Here is a 16821-nt window from a genome sequence, read left to right as displayed (position 1 = left end):
AGGCCTGCTGGACCTGCCGCTGCCAGGCCCAAGCCGGGCTCAACTCCAACGACGGAGCCGCCGGCCGACCCCCCGTGACCCAGGCACCGGACCGGCCACCCCAACCCCGACTTGGGAAGTGCCGACCGGTGAGACTGCTACGGGCCGGGGGCAGGAAGCGACCCAGGGCAGGGAGCTGGAGAAGCCCTGAGGGCGCGTTGCGGGGAGGAACCCCCGTGAGCCAGCGGTGGGAGTCGCCCGCCACTGATAGGGCCGTGGGTCCCCTACCCCTCCTGCCCTGACCCCCGACGAATGGGGGCTCGGCTGAAGGACTAGGCCGCAGAGCCTGGATACTTTCGGACTAGGCCAGGGGGCTGTAGTTCCCCTAATACAGGGGCAGTGAACCTTTGAATCGAGGCCGGGGAAGAGTGAACTATACCCCGGAGGCGGGCGGCCTGCCCTGAGGGAGGGGTGGCCCCCGGGCACAAGGGAACATATCACCTTAATTGTTTTCTAAAGCAGTGTGTAAGTTTACAGTGTTATAGAAACAGGGATAATATGACAAGGCCCTTTAGTTTTTCAGTGAGAGGGTTATTTCTGTCCTCCACCAAGAAAGCTATTTGTGTTTTCCACTATTCTGTTGTGAACCTGGTTGTTTTCTCTCTCGTATCCATGAAGTGCAGATATTAGTGATATTGTCATCTTTGTTTAATTCTTGATTTGATTGGGTGGACAGAGGAATTTGTTCCCATAGCAACATTTTTGTATTGAGACTTGCAGGAAGAAGACTGGTTTCAAGTGTTTTGATTGTGTTTATATTTTTTGTACTTGAAAGGCTTGTGGAGCTGGGTCCTTTCCTTCTATCACTGTGAATGAAAGAGAGGCAATTTAAGAAATTCTTTCACTGTATATGCTGAAACCAGAACCTATAAATACTATGCACACTATATGCTTCCACTTGAATTCTTTCTGTATATGGATATAAGGAAACAACTTGTTGCACTGGTTTGAGCTTGATGGTTATTTGTTTGATCGAGGCTTCTGGCCTCAGTGCTGAGTTTTGCTACAGGCGGGACAAAATTAAGCTGGGGGCATTATCCGAGTCCATGGCTTAATTTCATCCAGTTCACACACCCCAATCCTGGTCTAAAGTAAAGAAGAGTCACTCGGGCCAGAGAGATAAATCTCTTTTGGGAGGAGGAGGGGAAAAAGAAGACAAAGGGAAAGAGAGACAAAAAGTATGGAAGTTGCTTTAGCGCCCAGATTTTCCCTAAAGGCAGCATAGAAGTAGGAGTAGAGGCAACTAGTAGAGGCAACTACTATAAGGGTATGTCTAGACTGCGTCCGGGTTCCGAAAGAAGATATGCAAATTGGCTAAAATTTGCATATCTTCTTTTTTTTTCCTGGAAGAGGCTTTTCTGATATTTGGCCCGTCTACACTGGGCCAAATGTTGGGGGGAAAACTCCTCTTTCAAAAGCCCTGGGACTCCTACTGCCCCTCCCCCACGCTGGCAGACAACAGTGGGAAGGAAGTCCCCGGCAGCATGACAGAGCCGGCACTTCAGGAAACGCGCTGGCTGTTTGGGGAGGGGGAAAAGCAGCGCACATGCTTCCTGAGACCCAGACCTGGTATGCAGTTGTGGGACTTCTCCCCCACGCCACAGGAAACCAGCGCTACCTCCATTTTCATAGGAGGTAGAGCCAGCACGGACTCTTCCTTCATGCCCCTCAGTTTGGGAACCAATGATCTAAAGCATCCTGAAGTGGTTTTTCAGTGAATATTTTCAGAGCTTTACCAGTTAATTTTGCAACCAAATTGGAAATATTTCTGTCCTCAGGAATCTCAAGAATCACACATATTGGTTCTGCTTTTCTAGCAAGTCCATCTGGTGTTTTTGCCCTTTCTCTCTTTCCTCAGGTGCTTTGGCTTTCAGTTGTAGGGCATACTGATATTCTACTGTTTCTCTGACAGCCTCTACTTCTGTCTCCTTTACAACTCATAGGTGAGCCTCAATCTCCAGCTGCTTTAGCTCTAAGATTTGCTGATATTCCCTTTTTCTGCCATCTGCAGTCTGTCCAGCTCTTGCAACTGCATCACTCTCACCCATCTTCCTGCCTTTTCTGTTCCTACTTTCCCAAAATAAGCAAACAGAACATAAACATGTAACTTTCTCTTTGTCCTGAGCCACTAAAAATCCGTGCACCAGTGCTCAAAGTTAAAATCTCATTCAGAACAAGCTGTGTATTTCACTCTGCTCTCTGTGGTGTTGAATATGGGAGTCCCAGGGTGCTCCTTTGAGATATAGAGTGTCATGGGCAAAGACCACTGGATAGATTATCTGCTGATGAAAACTGCCATTATTCCATATAATGAAACTATGGCAATTTCCAGTAACTGAGGATCTGCCACAGGTGAAGCATATCAACCAGTCAAAGCTCAATTCTGGTAAACCAACAATAACATGTTGTGGTGTTGCTTGCCTCTCTCCACCCATGGAATCCACATTCTACCTTCATCTACCTCTGTTCTTGAAGTAAGGAATTGTGTTTTGTTGTCTTTTTAAAAATCCTGAAAAAAGGCATGAAAGAGAAGGCACCTGTGTTTTAATGAGCATTTTTTAGAAACTCAGCAGATGCCCAAAATCTGTGACCCACAGATGATTTTATTCCTCCTAATTATTCTCTTCCAGTTTATACACAAGTGTTAATTGAATTAGGTTTATCCAGGCATCCCTAACTAGGAACCTATATAGAATCATAAAAGGGAGGCAAGCCCCAAGTGACAGACTATGCAGCAGGAAGGAAAGTGTGTGTGTAGGAAGTCATGTCAGAGCCAGTAATGTCTGCATCTACAGGGAGAGGCGCACATGTGGTCCAACAACACTGTTGCTGATACAGGTCAGTGAATGGTTGTATGAACTACAATGGATAGCATTTTTGAAAGCATCTAAGTGACTCGGGAGTGAAATTCAATGGGACTTTTCCAAAGTCCACTTCACTGCTCTTGAAAATAAGATATATACCTTTAACACTGAGAGATCTTGACAAAAGCAGAGTCCTTTACTTTAACAGTTAACAAAAAGTAATTGAATGCCTCAGTTGGGAGGAAAAGTGGCCTGTGCCAAAAAGGATTAATACATACATTGATGGGATGCAGCAGATGATTCCTGCAATGCCAGCTATCAGCTTCCCATACTGCAGAGGAGTCAAGAAGCAAACACCTCAGAGGCCACTCTTACCAAACTCAAGGAGAGCAAAAAAAGTATTAACAACCCTAGAGAGTTTTATTGGAAAAAAATACACAAATTGCAGTGTATTTCCACTTTTCCACTTTTTTTTTTCAGAAGAGGCTTTTCTGAAACTTGGCCCGCCCACACAGGGCCAAATTTTGGAAAAAAAACTCCTCTTTTGGAACATCCCTTATTCCTCTCACTGAAAGGAATACAGAAATGCCGAAAGAATGTGCCTGCTTTTTTGGAAACTGTTCCAAAAAAGTGGACGTGTTTCTGGGATGCGCCAGAGCTCTTCTGGGATACCTCCAGTATCCTGGAAAAACTCTGCAGTCTAGACCTAGCCAAAGATGTAATGAGATGAGTCTGGGTCTGCATAAGAAGAGAAGAGCAGAGGATTTAACTGATCATGCATCACCTAAACGTGATGTCTGTTACAGTATTGCATAGTAGTCTGTGAGAATCATCACTGAAGATGCCTAATAGATCATGGAAAAACAAGCCTTAAAGAAGACAAAGAAGTTTAATAATTTCAGTGTTTAGGAGTTTTGTTAATCTGAGAAAATGAAATGTGATCATTATTTAATATTTATCTTGTGGAGTAAAATGCCATTCAATATGGATAGCAGAGTCTGACTCAGTACACACACAACCTATCATCCCCACACTAAGGATGTAAAATCTTGTTTAATTAGACAGTTAAATGTTAAGTTTACCTGATTAACTGGTTAAAGGGGGGCAGGAGCACTTGGCTGGAGCAGCCCCTGGGCCATGGGCAGGGGCTACTCCAGAGGCAGCTGACTCCCAGCCCATGAAGGGTGATGCTTACCAGTTACCTGATCATGTCCTTACCTCACACAAAAAAGAATGGCCTCTTCCCCCTTTTAATTTAATAGCATAATGCTGTAGTGTTTTCTATCATGAAGACTTAATTTGCTATACCAAATACATCAAAGGACTCACTAGTTCACCGGTATTATCATTCACTTCAACAAAACTGCTCCTGTCAATTACATTATTAAAATATATTTAATAAGGACTTACCCTGACTTTTGTTTGTTTTGCTAGCCTGCAAATATGCAGAATTAATTAAGTTATAGTAGGTCTTCTGTGTATGCATGTGAACTAGTGAAATTCTGCTATAAAACACAGGGTGCTGAAATTATGGATGATACTGCCAGACACTAATAAATTCCTTCATTAAATCAAAAGGTTGAATAGTGTTTATGCAACTTATTTAAAAAGTATCTAAAGACTAAACAATAAGCAATTACTACATCCAAATAGTAACAGACATTCCTAAGTATTTGATCAAGATACTCATGAAAGGGCTAACCCCAGGAATCCTCATCCGCAGGTTGGTCAGCTCCAACCTGGTCAAGCAGGTATTAGCAACAAGCCCTTCAAGCACTTAACCTTTTGTACCATAGAAAACAAGTATTCCTGTGGCACCTTAGAGACTAACATATTTATATATATAGTATTGTGAACTTTTGTGGGCAAAACCCACTTCATCAGACGAGCTTGTCTCCCCTCCAGCTCAAGAAGTGGGTTTTGCCCACAAACACTAATGGTAGTACAGACTAACATAGCTACCCCCATGGGACCTTATACCTTGTAAATAAACAGATGGACTAATTGCTGATAAACTGATTAGGAATCACTACTCTTTCAACACCCAAGTTCCTTTTTTATCATCAACTATTCCTGGTAATTGGGGCCTCTCATATCTTATCTGTTACCTTTCAAATCCAGTTTTTCTAATTAAGCCATATTCTTTCCAAATCTTCCCACTATTGCTAACAAGTCTGCACTTTACATGACCTACAAAAACATGTATTTTTCCTTTTAAAACTAATTCAACCTTAAACTATGCAAACATTTTTCTTCCTTCCTACACAGAGGGAGCTTTATAACTTACTATATTACAGCATGTGACACATTTCACGCAGTGTGCCTGTGATGATACAATGTATTGTTACAAAGCACGTGAGAACAGTCTAAAATACTTGCTTCTGCTCTTGCAATGCATGGACACAATCTGTTACTTCTATCTTCCACCATCAGTAACTGGGCATTTGTATGCAGATGATGGATAAGAGCTGATTAGCTGAAATAAACAATGATTCACAGGCATGCACTGGAGGGCAGGAGCCACAACCTTGAATTATAATTTAAATGTATTTTTTAATTAAAGCTGAATATCTTTCTAAAGTTACAGATTAATTACTATTTTAACATGAACTTTTAACTCGGACAAATGCATTATATGTAGTACAAGATGTGAAGTATTCACTGGAATTATTAAAGGTATATTAGTTGCCCTTTGTTTTGTTGTTAATTCATAGCAGAAATGAGTAGAAAGAATCGAGAATAGATCATCTAGTCTGATGCTTGAAAGTATGCCAAAGAATTACAGCCTGCAGGAGCCTAGGCTGCTATGTGCCACAGGCTGAAATAGGAGGGACTGGGCTGTGCTAGTGGCTGAGAAATTCATTACCTGAGCTATATCTTGATATCCCTGACAAGTGACCCACCCCATAGTACAGAGAAAAGCCACTGCCAACCTGATCTGAGAGGAAATTCCTTCCTCACCCCCACATAACTGCATGCCTAATAAAAGTGATCTGCCTCTAGCTGATGGTGGAATGTAAAAACCTTTCAGTGCTTATCAGCAGGGACCCACTGGGCAAAGTGGTTCATAGTTTTAGACTCTATGGTCTTCATTCAAGAAGGTACTTAAGCAGGTGCCTGGCTTTGTGTCTTGGAAATTGCTTTCAGCAGGGTGCTTCACTTCAGAAGTTCTACTCCTCTGCTAGGCCCTAGGTGCAACTTGCAGAATCGGGGCCTAAATGTTCAGTGGGAACAGGGAACACTCTTTAGGTCAAATCCTCAATGGTGTAAATCAGAGGCTCTGGAGCTGTATTTTGGCAGACAGTTAGACTAGCTCAGGGGAGACCAACCAGTTAGAGATGAAGAGCCAAAATACCTGTGCATAGAGTGCAAAGAGCCACGTATTATATATTTTAATATATCTATATATAGGTCAATAGATATAGTACACAAAATGTAGTGATAAAAACAACATTACAGGACATTTCAGCCAAAAAAACAATAAAGTCTCTAGTCACTTAAAAAATTCACAGCCAGTCCATACATAGATCTTCTGAGAACTTGACAAGGAACAAACATCAAATAAAAAAAAATTAAAAATACAGTAATATTCTCACACTTAAAAAAAAAAACCATCCCCACCATGTATTTTAAATTTAACACTACTACCCTATTATGTCCTGTGTTTTTTTCAAAAAAATTAAACTGAACTAAGAAGTAAATTAATACAATTTGAAGTGCCTGTTTCACTCCAGTTTGGTGATCTCTGGTATGGTTTCCTCAATTTTTTTTTTAAACTTATGAAGATGATGGCTTTTTTTATAGTTCTAAAAATTCAGGTCTGTCCCAGGCTACAAATAGGACAGGTTCAAAAACAAAAAGGGAGAGACTCATATCTCAGAATAATTGCTTCAGCCTGGCAAACAATAGCCTTTGGATTTTTTTTCAAGAAACACAGTGTAAACCAGGTACATGCTGATTCTTTTTTTGCTCTGGAACTTAAATATGACATCTTGGTTGGCTGCCTTATTCTGCATCCTGAAGACTTTGGCTACGTCTACACTGGCCCCTTTTCCGGAAGGGGCATGTAAATTTCAGCAGTCGTCGTAGGAATAAGACCCTCCGGAAAAGGGCGCTTTTTCCGGAGGATCAGGGCCAGTCTAGACGCTCTTTTCCGGCTTTTTTAAAAGCCGGAAAAAAGCGGCGGACATTTTTATTTAAATGCCGCGGGGGATATTTAAATCCCCCGCGGATTTCCCTACGACGACTGCTGAAATTTACATGCCCCTTCCGGAAAAGGGGCCAGTGTAGACGTAGTCCCTGAGTTTAAGGTGCTTCAGCCTCCCCCATTCTAACCCAATCCCTGTCACCTCCCCCAGATCCAGGAACCCCCCTCCTCCCTGCTCTAACCCAATGCCTGGGTCCTGGAGTCATCACCGCGCGCTTCTCTTTCCGGGCGCTGGGGTGCGTGCGCAGAGCAGCTGGTCGTGAGAAGGCGCTGTGGCGCGTGTGCAGAGCGACTGGCCTGAGTAGTCCGGGCACATGGTTCAGAGCAAGAGCCACATTTCTTTAACCAAAGAGCCGCATGCAGTTCAAGAGCCATGGATTGGTCACCCCCTTTGCAGTCCCTTTAAATCTTATTATTCCATAATCCGATCCCATAGTTTTTCCAGCAGGGCTGGCTCTAGGATTTTTAGGGCCCATATGAAATAAGAGATGAAGTGTCTCACCCATAGGCCTGTGAGAAGCACTTTACGAGAGGAAGCACAAGCAGCTCCCATCCATGCATGACCCTCCCTGAAGCTGGCTGGCTGGCTTCTTACCTAACCCCTCTAGACCAGTGGTTCTCAAAGTGTGGTCTGCAATCATCTTGCAGGTGGACTGCAGGCTTGACCCCCATCTGCAGCAGGTGCTCCAGCTGTTACTCCCCTCAACTGGGAGGGGTGGGAGAAATGAGTCTTGTGGGCCTGATCCAGCTTGTGGGGGACGGAAGTGGCTCTGCTGCTCCCCCTGTCCCTGGCTGGGGGAATGGCAGCACAGGACACCCCTCACTTGGGGCTTTCCTTGCTGCTTATGTTGGCTGGAATCATGGCCAATGGGATTAGCGGGAGGCACAGAACTAGGTAAGCACCCCCCAATCTCTTTCATGCCCAGACCCTGCACCCCCACCTCCCTCATGCACCCTTTTACAAAGCCCATCCCCATCGCTGCTCCCTCCCTTCAGTCCAGTCCTGCACCCTGCTTCCTGTCCAGATCCTGCACTCCCAACCAAGGCCGGCTCCAGGTTTTTTGCTGCCTCAAGCAAAAAATTTTTTGCCTGCCCCCCCCTTTTTGTGTTGGCTTTTACACGTTTGCACTTTGCAATAATTTTTTTTTGTTTTCATTTTTGTCCTGGCATTTTAGCCCTATAAATAGCAAATATAATTGTAATTATTTTTTTCCATAAAGGCAAAGGTGCTTCAAGTAAACTCTCCCTCCTCTTTCACTTGCTGCTGGGTCACAACAGCCTTTTCCCTTCCCTGTCCAGCCCCTTCCTATGGACAAGCACCCCTCACTCCCACAGGGGGAGCAGGGTGCAGGGACAGCCCAGAGCCAGAGGGGTATGGGGAGCAAGGTTCACCATGGGGAATGGGAGGCACAGAGTCAGAGGGGCGCGGGGACTGGGGGAAGCAGGGGGACTGGGGTGCTGGAGTGCACAGAGCCAGAGGGGTGTAGGGAATAGTGTGGGGGGTACAGGGATGGCACGGGGAATGAGGCACAGAGCCAGAGGGACGCAGGGATTGGGGAGAGCGGGGTGCAGGGGACGCGGGGAACAGGAGGGGCAGAGGGATCGGGGTCCAGGAGCAGTGCAGGGAATGGGGGGCACGGACCCAGGGGGCACAGGGAAAAGGGGCTGCAGGGTGCAGAGGGGGCACAGAGCCAGAGGGGCGCAGGGATGGGGGGAGCAGGGTGCAAGGGCAGTGCAGAGCCAGAGGGGCACAGGGATGGGGAGAGCAGGGGGACCAGGGGAGCAGGGTGTGGGGCGCAGGGATGGCGTGGGGAACAGGTGGCATGGAGCCAGAGGGGCGCGGGGCAGGTGCAGCAAGCTAGGTGGCCGGCAAGGAGCGGTCTCTCACTGGCGAAGGGGGCTGGGACCTTGGCAGGACTGGAGCCGGTGGGAGGCCTGGCCACACCGTGCTCTCCAGCCAGCTCCTGAGGACAGGCAGCCAGAGCCAAGCTCCTGCGGCCCTTTAAAATCGGCAGGGCAGGGTGGGGCCAGGCATTGCCTGGGGCAGCTGCTTACCTGGAAATGCCGTCCCACGCCCCACACTCGTGCTTGATTTGCTGGTGCCTAGAGCCAGCCCTGCTCCCAACCACTCCTGTGCCCATTTTGTTTTTATGGGTGGTTGGCTGGTGGTCCACTGAGAAGTCTGCCTAGAGCAGGATGGACTGTGGCCCAAAGAGTTTGGGAACCACCGCTCTAGACCCTAGTTCTACTCCTCCCTGCTGGGCCTCACTCCACCACCTCACCCTCTTGTCTGCAGCTGTTCCCCCTGCCCCTATAGCCCTTAAGGGGCCAGCTGTTCTCTCCTCCCAAGCTGGCCCCTGCCGGCCGGGTGTGTAGTACCGGTAGCACGTTCCTACAAGGTAGCAGCTCCCTCCATCCCACCGCCTGACAGTCAGAGGGGGTGAGACATAGAAGCCGCGGCAGGGTCCTGGCGGCTGGGTGTGCGCCTGATGAGGGGGGAGTGAGCGCGGCCCCTGTAACGCCAAGAACCCTGCGAGACTCCTTCGCGGGAGATCCTCAGTGCAGCCGCCTCCCCGCTGTAGCACCGGGGCCAGCCCTGCCGCGGGAGAACGGCACGAGACTGGCCAGCTGCGGCTCTGTGTGTCTCGGTGCCCCCCGGCCCGCGGCGGCTGCGTGGCGCGGCTCCCGGGCTGCTGTGGTGCCAGGCTGGCCCGGGGTCCTAGAGCTGCGTGAGTCAGTGCTGATCGCAAATAACGGCGCCCTGCTTGCTCGGGCACCTCCAGTCGGGTGCCACACGCATGTGCGAGCGGAGCGGGCTGCGGGAGCGCCGCGAGGGTCTCCGGTGCCCGGGGATTCAGTGAGCGCCCCCCGCGCCTGCAAGACCCTTCCCCCCAGCAGGCAATGTGCCGCTGCCTGGCCAGCGCGTGAGAGAGGGCAGGAGCACGTCGCCTGTGCAAGCCGCCTGCCCCCGCCCGCCCAGCATGCTGCGAAAGGTAGGAGCCCGCCTGCCCTGCCTCAGGCGGCTGGGATCCCCGCAGGCGAGGCGGGAGATCCCGGCCCCGCGCCTGCCCGCCATGCGGCGGTGCCTGCCTGGGGACCGGCGGACCCAGAGACAGGGATCCCCGCGGAGGGAGCTGCCCGCTGCAGCCGGGGCCCGAGGCAGCTGCGGCTGCTGCCGGGATCTGAATGGCGCTGCACGGGCACACGCGGGTCGGTGCTGGGGGAACTCGCCGGTGTGCGCGGCGCTGCCCCCGTGCAGCGCGGTCAGCGAGCCCCTCCGCACGCCGGAGTCCCCCGGGAAGCGCCGGCTCCAGGCGGCCTGATGGGGGGGAGGGTCTGCGGGGCAGGTGGCGCGGTCCCGCGGCTGAGCAGCGCAGCTCGCCCCAGGAGGCGCTGGCCGCTTGGGGGCTTTGCCTCCCCCTGCTGGAGCCGGCTCGCAGGTGGCAGCCCGGGGCAGCGGGGCGGGCCGGGGGGCGTGTGTGTGTGTCTGGCTGCTACACGCAGCGCGCCAGCCCCGCGGCTGCACGGGGCGTGTCCGGGGGCGCCCCCTGGCGGCCTGGCAGAGACCCGCTCCTCCAGCTGTTGCGCCTGGGCTGAAGTTTGTGCGCGGCGGAAGTTCAGCAGAAGCCCCGCTGGCGGGGCGGGCTCCGGGCTGGGCAGCCCAAGCGCTGCGGATGGCGGGAGCCGGGCGCGGGCTCCTGGGGCGCGTGGAAGCGGAGCCGGGGCTGAGACCTGCTCAGGGTTAGCAGGTGAGTCTCGTCCTCTCGCCTTCGGGCGGGAGCGGCAGCGCCTCTTCGCCGCTCTCCCGCAGCCAGCCCGAACAGCGGGCTCCCGCTGGCTGCTTTAACGTGGGCCGGGAGCGGAGCGTGGCCAGGGCTGCCTGCGGTGCTAGTGGGCGGTGTTTTAGGGCACCCCTCTGGCTACAGCGCTCGCCTCCCTAGCTAAGGCCGCAGCGCTGCGCCCCAGCCAGCTGGCTGGGGCTGCGGGGAGCCCTGGAGATGGGATCAGTCTGTGCAAGCCAGCGCTGTTTCCTTTGCCTGCCGGAGCACTGCAGCCGCTCGGAGGCCGCCAGCAGCAGCGATCGTCCCTGTTTGCAGAGCGGCGGACAGAGCCCGAGCACTAGCAAAGCCCACTGCTTTCATGCAGCCCTCGGGATCCCCAGTCTTACAGTGTGTCGCTTCTCCCTGGAAAAGCCAATCACTTGTGCTGGGTGAAGTGCACCCAGTAAAGAAGGGAAAGAAGAGGAGGAAGCAACGGAGTTAACCTGTTAGTGCTAATGCCATCCTGCTAATCAGATGAACCACTGGGTTTGGCTCCACTGCACAGTAAATCCTGGTTTTAGTCTTAAACTCCCCTCCCCCCATGCAGACACCTGTCCTGGGTTCGAAGATGCATTAAGCCCCAGAGTAGCTTGCTGGGGTGGGGGTAACAGCCTGGCTCTGCTTTAACTCTCACTCTTCAGTGAAGAGTAGGAGCCAAGCTACCTCACTCAGGCGTTGATAGCCCTCCAGTGCCTTCTCCCATTCCCAGTGGTTCAGGTGTGTGTGGTGGCAGGCAGCCGTCCCCATCTGGGACCAGCACTTTTGCTAAAATGGTCCTTCAATGGTGCCCTGTCAAGACACAGATTGACTGTGTTTATTCTTGTGTGTATTTGTGTGGCCAGGTCTGTGACCCCTTAGTGCTTTCTACCCCGCTTTAAGTACCAAAATGTCCCCTGGAAGGACTGACCCATTCTCCTGCAATTGACTGAGATAGAGCTTCTTTTCAAAAAGAAGCGTGGGATATGCCACTATGGTGCATGTAGAAACCTGGTAAAGAAGGTAGGTCTTTATGGGGACACTCACTCCCAATTCAGTGTTCAGCCCCGTCTGCCAGTCACCTCCAGCATAGACGTCACCAGACATTTCGATTACATTGCTTAATATGAACTCTCCAAAATCATTGGGGACATTGATATTGTATAGAATTAGTTCCCTACTTAAACTAGGAGATTGAGGTTGTCACCGATGAAAGTGCTGAGGATCACTAAAGCCATAGTAAAACCAACACAAGTCTGAAGATAGTGAAACTTTCCCACTCACAGCTGAAGCCTCTTCCAATTATTTCCTTTTAGAATATAGTTGCCATGGCTGCAGGTACTTAAAACTGATGTTACTTTTGCAGGGGCTGAGTCAGCTTGGCAGCACATGCTATTGTTTATGGCTTTTAGGAAGCTCGAGAATGTGAAAAAGGGCCTTACCTCCAAGTCCCACAGTTGGCTAAAAATCTTACTATTATAAATGGGAGGCAAATCCAGCAGGTCAAGGGCTAGGTGTGGCGTTGAAAGCTGCTCCTGGGAATGAATTGCTGGGCAGAAGATAAGGTTTTGGAAACAGCCATCTGCAGGGAATGTTGGGGTATGGCCTTTCTGCATGTGTCTATTTGTTGTTGCACAGCCACAGATTATTTCATTGTTGTAGTAGCTCATGCAGGAAGAGATTTCAGGAAATTGGACAGTGCTCCATTGCTCATGTTGTGGAATAGATTCTTGCCAGCTAATGCCATTTACTCCAACTTACACACAAGACATTTTTACTGTTAGTGGAGGAGAAGAGAGGTATAGAAGAATAGGGATGTAAAATCATGTTTAAAAAGTTAAATTCAAGTTTAACCAGTTACCCTCCTACGCACAGAGGAACATGGTTAAGAGGGAGGGGAAAGGAAGCTGACAGTACAAAAAGCGTTATTAAAGGAATGAATTGTATCTCCTTTTGGGCTTTGTGACCTACTAATTCTTGTTTCCTCATCTTTTAGCCGTGTTGCATGCTATGCATTTAGGCCACAGTTAATGTTATGTGTAAACTTTGGATAACTACAGCACCTAATATCAGAGGGGTAGCTGTATTAGTCTGTACCCACAGAAATGAGAAGGAGTCCTGTGGCACCTTAAAGACTAACAGATTTATTAGGCATAAGCTTTTGTGGGCAAAACCCCACTTTGTCAGATGCACCTACTGGTAGCTAAAGCTGCAAAGAAGTCCACTGAATTCAGGTCTGAAAGTGATTAAATCTTTTCTGTGTCCTCCACTGTGCAGTGATGATGGCGGTTTCCAGGTGTTGTCTTTAGCACTTCTCCCCGTATTAGGCTGGAGTTTGTTAGTTGCACTCAGTCTAGCAGTGCATAGCCATGGCAAAACAAACATGATGATTGAGGCTATCTATTTTCATTGTTTGTTTTTACTTTCCTAGCTTAGGGCATTTGACACATTCTGCTTCACTTCCTTCATTCTGAAAGGAACCCTGAAATGTGCCAGTGGTAATAACCTATTTTACAGATCCCTCCAGGGTGTGTTTTGTCTCATTAAAGTGTGGCTCATGGACAGATTGAGCAAGAGAGCTCCAAAAGAAAGCTAATTCTAGCCTGTCAGTGAAATTAATGTGGAGCAATTAATTCATTTGATTAATTTCCTCTCATTTTCCTAAGAAAGAAATGTGAGTTTAGGCTCTTAGCTTTAAATTGTGACTATCAAAGTCCAGATCCTGGGTCTGGCAAAGTGAAGTGCTTAGAGCACCAGGGGGACGGGGGAGGGAGAGTTCTGCATGAAAGGTGTCTCCCAAATCCCCTTTCGGGGCTGACAATTTAGGAGTTCAAGGGCTGTTCTAAATTACTCTGGGGCAGGCCTGTCCCATTCTATAATATACGCCAGCAACTGCTCCTCTCTCCACCACGCTGCTCCAGAATGATCTGTAAGGTTGTGACCAATTTTATGCCACCTTGCAGTGTTCCACTAGGACCGGGGCAGCTATGGAAGTGGCGTAAAAGGGGAGCTAATGTGGGCTGAAAATCTGGTCACAAGATGATAGAAATAGAAATGCCAGCTCTCTGGAGAGTGACAAAGTTAATCTCCAGAAGAGCCTTTCAACAGATTTTTTTTTTAATAAATACTTTTGGTTGTAAGCTACTGTGTTGTGGTAGAGGAGAGCTTGAATCTAGAGCTTAAATGGTGACCCTGGCTTTCTCCCTCGCTTTAGGTTCAGATTTTGGCGTATTGTATTTATTAACAGATCTTTTCTTTTAGAACTTATTTTACAATTTAAATGGAAACTTAGTGCATACATGAATATAAATTGGCCGATGGAAGTCCCCCTACTACTAGTCACTTTCTCTGTGATATTGATCACATTGTGGTGTTAGCTTTTCTACTTAGTCTCCCTCTTCTTCAGTATTTAATTGTTTCATGCTCAGATCCAAAATTCAGCCTTTCTTACATTTGGAAGAGTAATGTGTTCATTGTCTTGTCAAAACCCTGTATAATATTAAGATTTCTCCTTTTTCCCCTCCCACCTTTTTTCCTTATTTTAATAGCTTAACATGGAGTTTAATTTTAACTGTTGTGAAAGGAGTTTCTGCTTTCCTAGGTGTTCAAAGAAAGTTCTCAAACTATTAGGTTTGGTGGTGGGTGACTCTCTTACAGCAAACTTAGAAGTCTGGTGGAACTTCTTGAAGCAATTATCTTTTTTCCTTTTACCAAGTAAGACTCTAACTTGAAGAGTTAATTTGTCTAGTACTAGAATTACAGACACTTTTTGATACAAAGTAACAGATTTAGGGTAGTCACTCCTTTTCTACTATTTTTTGTAGTAAATCTAGCAGGAGCTAGGAGATGAGTGATCAGTGTTTATAGCTTTTGTAAGATGCATAGTTCTCAAGATAATTCAATAATTATCTGACAACTGACACCATTTTAATTCCATTATGGAGTCTCCAACAGCTTTCCAAAAGGTCTTATTTTTGATCACATGCATCACTATGGAAAAATCTTTTGCTCATCCCTGTACAACCAGTATTTGCTCATCCCTGTACAATTCTAAGGGACGTTAGGTATTACTGAGGAAAGAAAACAACATTAAAATTCTATTAATGTGTTTATTTAAGTATGGGAACCATTGCAACATATGTTCTCCCATTCCTCAGTTTTGATATCTGTCAACTTTTCATGAACAGGCTTTGTAGAGGAAAAAACTAATCTTTAAAATGTTACTGGAAGGAACAGTAAGCCAATTTGTTTATGGATGTAGTGAGTAGTTTTTAAAATTTCGTCAGTTTTACGTATGTTTGCCGTTTAGTGGGAGTGTGGTGAGAGATGTCTAAACTGTAGGCATTGATATACTGAGATTTAGATGTCTTTTGCAAGTTGTGTTTCATCAAGTGATCTAAATATATATTCTTAACAATGGGCTGAATTTTGATATACCCATAAGGTCCAAATGTCAAAACTTCTCCGACTCTTACTACGTTTAAAAGGCAGAGCCACAGTGGGGGACCCGGCATGAGCTGGGACTGAGTAGTCCCGGCTTGTGCCAGGTCCCCCGCTGTGAGTCTGCCTCCCCTGCCCTGCCCTGCCCTCCCTGCTGTGGAAACAGTGTTGGGGGGAACCGGCTTTGAGCCAGCTTCCCCCAGCATGAGCTCCTGCTTGCCCCCTTGCTGTCTCTGATGTAGAGGCTGGGGAGGAGGGGCGGGAGGAGGAGGGGAGTAAGTAGTGACTCAACTACCTGATAAGCCTAGGCTTATAGGGTAGTTGATTACCCGACTAGTCGCTTACATCCCTATTTGAGATAAGAGACTCATTTTAACTGCTGCAATTTTGCCTAACCACGAAATTTTATATTTTGATAATTTTTCAGGTTTTAAATTTTTTTCCTTAATCAAAGGACAATAAATAATTATATAACTCTTGCTGTCTTTTAGAAATGTGTATTCTCAGGTACCTCATTGAAGCTGTTACCCATTTGTATTTGGCTTTTGCTTTTATATTTTTCTATAGGTGAGAGCTCACACCTATATCCAGGAATTGATTGTTGTAATTTATTTTAAATCCAGATACTTTGCCAAATTTTAAAATGTCCTCTTGCTGTTCTAGACATCTGTGAATTGGATTCATAACATGTAGTATGGCATCATCTGCACATAATACTAATTTGTGTTCCCTGGTTTCCTATTGTAATTCTATTTGCTAGGATTATTCCCGATCAACTGGGCAAATGACTTTGTTGCCATAGCAAAAATAAGAGGGGATAAAGGGCATCCTTAGTGTGTGCTTCTAAAAAGGGGGACATTTTTCTGACAGGTATCCACTTATTCTTCTAGTAGCAGCATATAGGTTGGCATACAAACCAGAAATCAGTTTACAAATTTGAGGCCTAAACCAAATGCATTTAGAGTGTCTTCTAAGAACTGCTGGTTTACAATGTCAAAAGCTTTTTCTACATCTAGAGATAAATTAGGTGGGGCTTAATGGCAGATTCTGCAAAGATGATCAGGTCTAAGACTTTTTAAATTGTCCAGTAGCTGCCTTTTTAGTACAAATGATGCCTGATTTCTGATAAAACATTTATATAAATATTTTTCAGTCTGTGTGCTAAGACTGAAGCATAATTTTTTGCATTTTGATTTTAATGATATTGGCCTTTTATTTTTATTTTTTGCAACTGCATAACATTGTTGACTCATTCGATTTGTGATCCACTATAGCCCTCCTTTTAGCAGTGCCACTGCCTTGTCGTTTTGTATTTGTGCTTTTGTTTTTTTAATTCCTAAATTGTAGTACTTTGCACTTGTCTTTATTGAATTTAATCTTGTTTATTTCTGATCAGTTCTCTAACTTATCAAGGTTGATTTAACTCTAATCCTGTCCTTCCAAAGTGCTACCAAGCCTTCTCAGTAGAGTGTCATCCACAAACTTTTATCAGCGTGGGCTCCAGTCAAGGAGTTAATGAAAATATAATTGGATA

General features: G+C 47.2%; 1 protein-coding gene across 2 annotated transcripts in view; it reads left to right on the top strand.

The window, feature by feature from the left end:
* The first annotated feature begins 9776 nt into the window (after positions 1 to 9776).
* TMCC3 (transmembrane and coiled-coil domain family 3) overlaps positions 9777 to 16821 on the top strand; it is a 231620-nt gene continuing 224575 nt past the window's right edge. The window contains exon 1 of one of the 2 annotated variants that reach the window (XM_014571096.3): positions 9777 to 10043. In XM_014571096.3, coding sequence (XP_014426582.1) covers positions 10032 to 10043 — 12 coding nt within the window. In that variant the 5' untranslated portion in view covers positions 9777 to 10031. Of the gene's footprint in view, positions 10044 to 10333; positions 10800 to 16821 lie in introns of those variants that run through there. The other variant, XM_006118308.4, reaches the window with a different exon arrangement.

This window comes from Pelodiscus sinensis, chromosome 1, assembly GCF_049634645.1.
Source record: "Pelodiscus sinensis isolate JC-2024 chromosome 1, ASM4963464v1, whole genome shotgun sequence".
In the NCBI taxonomy this organism is placed as follows: Eukaryota; Metazoa; Chordata; order Testudines; family Trionychidae; genus Pelodiscus; species Pelodiscus sinensis.
Note: the sequence above shows the minus strand (reverse complement) of the source record. Positions and strands in the feature narration are given on the sequence as shown.